Consider the following 6,287-nt stretch of genomic DNA (forward strand, 5'->3'; position numbering starts at 1 on the left):
CAGCTTTTGTGCCAATTACTGTATTTCTGAAGTACAGGGAATGAGCACTAGCATCATCCCTTGCGCATATGTATATAAACTATTTTTTATTGAACAAATACTTCACTGAAAGTAAAAATGATCACATGCCATTTAACAGGTTTGTTTTAGCAAAGGATATTATTTTATTGTATTGTCAGTTGTACAAAAAAAGATTCAATGTTGCATAAAACATCTGTTTGATTGTGTCTCTGCATCTGCTGTTGTTTGGAGACGCCACTCCAACTCTGAAACCATTGTTTGTGAGAAAAATTGCAATAATGTTTTTGATTAAATTTACATGGACACACCAAGCTTTAATTCGTTTTTTAATCAGTTTTGTCAGTTAAAAGATTAGCAAGCATACATGCAAGAAACACATTGATAACACTTCACTATCTTGGTTTCATTTGTTAACATTAGTAAATGTTTTAATAGTTGTTACACTATATCAATGTCTATATATCAAACTATTTTATCATTATTATATATATTCATTTTTATTTAATTTTCCCCAATTTTAGTTATTTTAGTACCTCTAAACAAACCTGACTAATGTTTAAACCACTATCTGAAATAAAATACATTTAAATATTTCAGCTAACATTTAAAGTAACAAAAATGCTTTTTTTACAAGTTTAGTTTGTTAGCGATAACATACTGTGAACTAACAACTGTATTTATAACAAATGAGACTTTATTGTAAAGCGTTATCATTGCACTTTTCAAAATTCAGTTTTAAAATAACACGTCAATCACAATATATACATTGTTACAGATGTTTACTATAAGATACTGATTTTATAAAACCATCTAATTAAAATCACAACGTCATAAGCATTTTATCATACCAAAACAACGTGACGTTAAAACACTGATGTGACCAAGCTTAGCAGATGGTTAGTAAGGCAAAGAAATGTGTTCATATTTCAAACATTTTGAGCTTCAGAGATGATGATGATGATGATGATGATGGGGAAAGGCTTTGAAGATCAGATCACAGTTCCTGGTTTTCCTGGAGTTTCTGGAAGACGGCGAGACTGCGGAGCTGAGACTGGAACTCTCCATCCTTCCAGACGATGAGCAGGTGATCGGTGGAGCAGGTGACCAGACCCTTCTCCTTGAAACTCAGAAACATCTGCAACACAAGCCACATAACAGCACTTCTTTGTTTACCATGTTGTGTTGACAGATATTTTAGAAATTCACTCATGTAAAACCCTGAAAGAGAAAGCAGACGTCTGAATCCCACAAACCACCCCAAAATGTTGCAATAAACTAATGTGTAAAAGAAAATAATGAACAATTCATCAATTCACAGCAGCATCGGTTTCCAAACATGAATTATAATAGAAATTAATTCAAATTAATGATTGACATGACAAACTACTAACTTAAAATCAGAGCAAAAACTAAAACATGATGAAAAATTATAATTTTTTATTATAAAATAAAATAATATTTTATGTAACATCATTTTCTTTTCTTTTTTTTTCCAAGATTGGAGTGTGTACTTAGTTTAGACACTGTACATGCCTTAAAATAACAGTTCACCTAAAATTAAAATTTTGTTCATCATTCACCCCAAAAAATTTGTTTTATTTAAAACCAAGTAAATGATGACAGAACTTCCACTCTTTTTTTACTGTTTTTAAAGCTAGAATGAAACTCCCTGAAGCTGATTGAAAACATGCAATATGACTGGCTTATAATGCTAACGTAATGCTAATGTGATGGGTGTGCTGCTGAAACAGAGCACATGTCAGATGATCGATGCGTAAGTTGACTTGTATGTAGATCACATCCTTCACTCTGTCAGAAACTTTAATTAAACTGCAGGTCAGAACGATACTCTGCTTCATCCAGGATCAATGTCTCCTAATAACACACTGTTTCTACACACAAAATCGAAGGCTTTCATCTAAAACCAGTTCATGAAACTCAGTCGAGACAAACACTCAATACCACTAAGTTGAAAAATCTCAAAACGTCTGCATCCTTGGGTTTATGTCACATGACCCACATACCGTACCTGCACAGCTCCAGAGTGACCAATCAGATCGCCGATCAGTTCCAGCGAGCGCAGACCAGGGACTTCTGGGATTTTCTTGGCAGGAGGACCTGTCTGCTTACTGGACCTGCCAAAAGTGCCGAACATCCCAAAAAACCCTGCAGGAGAAAGCAGACATACTAATCACCCAAACATCATGCATTAAACTCATGCTCATTTAAAAGAAAATAATGATTTAGATACACTGCAAAAGAAAGTCATCAATTACTTAAATGAGAGTCTGTCACACATTTTACTTTATTTTTGATCAAATAAATGCAGCCTTGATGACCATAAGACTGCTTTCAACAACATTAATAAAAAAATAATTAAAACATTTTACATTTTTATTTAAAAAAATGTATTGCCCATTAAAAAAATATTAATTAATATTAATAGCAATTGTTTATGAGCAATTAAAGGCACAATATGTAAGATTTTTTCATTAAAATATCCAAAAACCACTTGAACAGTGTTATATATTTTGTTGACTTGTGTACTTACATTATGCCAAATGTTTGGAAGAATGTTTAAATCAGGAGAAATAAGCAATTTTAACTAGTGACACGGACCGTGTCCATAGTGTCATTGTGTCGCCTGCCAAAGACGTCATAACCCCTCGATTTCCGGTTTGTAGAAAACATGGAAACACCAAAGACGCTTTAATATGTTGTGCGTTTTAATAGACCGGTGACGACCGCACAGAGTAGCATTATAACAGAACTTTCAAATGTATCTAGTATGATAAAACAGCTCTGCTTTACCCCACACACGCACGACCGGAAGGAGCGGAAGCGCTAATGTGTGGCATAATAAAAGCTTCGCTGCTTTCGAGCCGTGTGTCACGCTCGTCTCTCATTAGCAATTGCTTCAGCGGCCTCGTTTTGCTTCGACGGCTTTCAGCCTCACCCTGCTTCATACTACGGTGTTAATAAATCTTTAATACATTAGCTCATCCATGAACATGATTTCTGCCTGAGTCCCGTCAGATTGCATCGGCTGTGGGGATGAAGACCACAACTCCCATGATTCCACACTCCTTTGTTTATTTTGAATACGCCCCCTCTAGCAGTGAAAAATTACATACTGTGCCTTTAAAGAACATCAGATCAATCCTATGTTGTTTTTCGTCCATTCAAATATTAGTGGTTGTTCTGGATGTCTGTCAGGAAATTATTTTACAGCAGCTGGACTGAAACACACACACACATCCTCTGCACAGGATGGCAAAATAAATGATGATATGGGAACATCTGGATCAGAGAAGACAGGAATGAGGGAAGGAAGGATGTGTGTTGTGATGGAAAGAGGAAAGGGTATTTCAAAGATGAAACGGATGGATGGAAAGAACAGAGGCTGAAGTGAGATGTTTGCGTGTGTCCTGCTCACCTGAGGAGGCGGGTTCAGCGGGCAGGGGGAGGTCCTGTAACTCCCACATCCTCACACTCCCGTCCTCAGAGCACGACATCAAGCACCTTACAAGACAGACAGAGAACACTTCGCTTTATTCAGATGCTTCACAGACATGTTTTGGAGGAATTCTTCTGATGTGCTTCATACCCGTCCTGCTGAAGCACGGTGTGTAAGACATTTGAATCGTGGGCAATCCTCCTGTACGCCACCACACTCTTCATCAGCACATTATAAACATACAGACCACTGCCTACAGCTGCCACTATATACTGAGAGAGAGATTTAACTATGTAAGGAAAATATGCATGATTTAATTATCATATATGATATACACTAGTGGTCAAAATTTTGGAATAATTACAATTTTTTTCAAGTTTTTGTCTCTTTTGCTCACCAAGGCTCAATTTATTTGAATAAAAATCCAGTAAAATCTGTAATATTGTGAAAGATTAATAACATTTAAAATAACTGTTTTCTATTTGAATATATTTTTGTGATGCAAAGCTGAATTTTCAGCATCGTTACTCCAGTCTTGTCACATGATCCTTCAGAAATCATTCTAATATGTGACCCTGGAGCACAAAAGCAGTCTTAAGTCGCTGGGGTATATTTGTAGCAATAGCCAAAAATACATTGTATGGGTCAGAATTATTGATTTTTCTTTTATGCCAAAAATCATTCAGACATTAAGTAAAGATCATGTTCCAACTTAATTTTTGATTAGTAATATGCGTTGCTAAGAACTTAATTTGGACAACATTAAAGGTGATTTTCTCAATATTTAGATTTTTTTGCACCCTCAGATTCCAGATTTTCAAATAGTTGTATCTCGGCCAAATATTGTCGTATCCTATCATCAATGGAAAGCTTATTTATTCAGCTTTCAGATGATGTATAAATCTCAATTTTAAAAAAATGGACCCTTATGACTGGTTTTGTGGTCCAGGGTCACATATGCTGATTTGCTGCTCAAGAAAGATTTCTTATTATTATCAATGTTGAAAACAGTTGTGCTGCTTCATATTTTGTGTAAACATTGATAAATTTTTTGAGGATTATTTAATGAAAAGAATATTCAAAAGAACAGCATTTATTTGAAATAAACATGTTTTGTAATAATATAAATGGCTTACAGTCACTTTTGATCAATTAATGCATCCTTGTTAAATAAATAAAATATAATATATATATATATTTATTTTTTTTATATATATATATATATATATATATATATATAAAGACAGGAATGAGGGAAGGAAGGATGTGTGTTGTGATGGAAAGAGGAAAGGGTATTTCAAAGATGAAACGGATGGATGGAAAGAACAGAGGCTGAAGTGAGATGTTTGCGTGTGTCCTGCTCACCTGAGGAGGCGGGTTCAGCGGGCAGGGGGAGGTCCTGTAACTCCCACATCCTCACACTCCCGTCCTCAGAGCACGACATCAAGCACCTTACAAGACAGACAGAGAACACTTCGCTTTATTCAGATGCTTCACAGACATGTTTTGGAGGAATTCTTCTGATGTGCTTCATACCCGTCCTGCTGAAGCACGGTGTGTAAGACATTTGAATCGTGGGCAATCCTCCTGTACGCCACCACACTCTTCATCAGCACATTATAAACATACAGACCACTGCCTACAGCTGCCACTATATACTGAGAGAGAGATTTAACTATGTAAGGAAAATATGCATGATTTAATTATCATATATGATATACACTAGTGGTCAAAATTTTGGAATAATTACAATTTTTTTCAAGTTTTTGTCTCTTTTGCTCACCAAGGCTCAATTTATTTGAATAAAAATCCAGTAAAATCTGTAATATTGTGAAAGATTAATAACATTTAAAATAACTGTTTTCTATTTGAATATATTTTTGTGATGCAAAGCTGAATTTTCAGCATCGTTACTCCAGTCTTGTCACATGATCCTTCAGAAATCATTCTAATATGTGACCCTGGAGCACAAAAGCAGTCTTCAGTCGCTGGGGTATATTTGTAGCAATAGCCAAAAATACATTGTATGGGTCAGAATTATTGATTTTTCTTTTATGCCAAAAATCATTCAGACATTAAGTAAAGATCATGTTCCAACTTAATTTTTGATTAGTAATATGCGTTGCTAAGAACTTAATTTGGACAACATTAAAGGTGATTTTCTCAATATTTAGATTTTTTTGCACCCTCAGATTCCAGATTTTCAAATAGTTGTATCTCGGCCAAATATTGTCGTATCCTATCATCAATGGAAAGCTTATTTATTCAGCTTTCAGATGATGTATAAATCTCAATTTTAAAAAAATGGACCCTTATGACTGGTTTTGTGGTCCAGGGTCACATATGCTGATTTGCTGCTCAAGAAAGATTTCTTATTATTATCAATGTTGAAAACAGTTGTGCTGCTTCATATTTTGTGTAAACATTGATAAATTTTTTGAGGATTATTTAATGAAAAGAATATTCAAAAGAACAGCATTTATTTGAAATAAACATGTTTTGTAATAATATAAATGGCTTACAGGCATACAGTATCAATTAATGCAGCCTTGTTAAATAAATAAAATATAATATATATATATATATTTATTTTTTTTATATATTTATATATATATATATATATATATACCCCAGACTTTTGAATGGTAGTGTGATACAGTTTCCACAAAAATATGAAGCCAAAATGTTTTCCAACATGGATAATGATAAGAAATGTTTCTTGAGCAGCAAATCAGCATATTAGAATGATTTCTGAAGGATCATGTGACACTGAAGACTGGAGTAATGATGCTGAAAATTCAGCTTTGCA

General features: G+C 34.4%; 1 protein-coding gene across 2 annotated transcripts in view; it reads right to left on the reverse strand.

Moving 5' to 3' along the window:
- Window positions 1–683: 683 nt before the first annotated feature.
- wdr41 (WD repeat domain 41) overlaps window positions 684–6,287 on the reverse strand; it is an 11,053-nt gene continuing 5,449 nt past the window's right edge. Inside the window, exons 10-13 of one of the 2 annotated variants that reach the window (XM_016271271.1) lie at window positions 5,015–5,136; window positions 4,844–4,929; window positions 2,051–2,187; window positions 684–1,156 (exon numbers count right to left, since the gene is read on the reverse strand). In XM_016271271.1, the coding sequence (XP_016126757.1) occupies window positions 1,016–1,156; window positions 2,051–2,187; window positions 4,844–4,929; window positions 5,015–5,136 (486 nt within the window). In that variant the 3' untranslated portion in view covers window positions 684–1,015. The remainder of the gene's footprint in view (window positions 1,157–2,050; window positions 2,188–4,843; window positions 4,930–5,014; window positions 5,137–6,287) is intronic. The other variant, XM_016271270.1, reaches the window with a different exon arrangement.

The sequence above is a fragment of the Sinocyclocheilus grahami genome, unplaced genomic scaffold (genome assembly GCF_001515645.1).
Source record: "Sinocyclocheilus grahami isolate Dianchi unplaced genomic scaffold, SAMN03320097.WGS_v1.1 scaffold61.1, whole genome shotgun sequence".
NCBI lineage: Eukaryota > Metazoa > Chordata > Actinopteri > Cypriniformes > Cyprinidae > Sinocyclocheilus > Sinocyclocheilus grahami.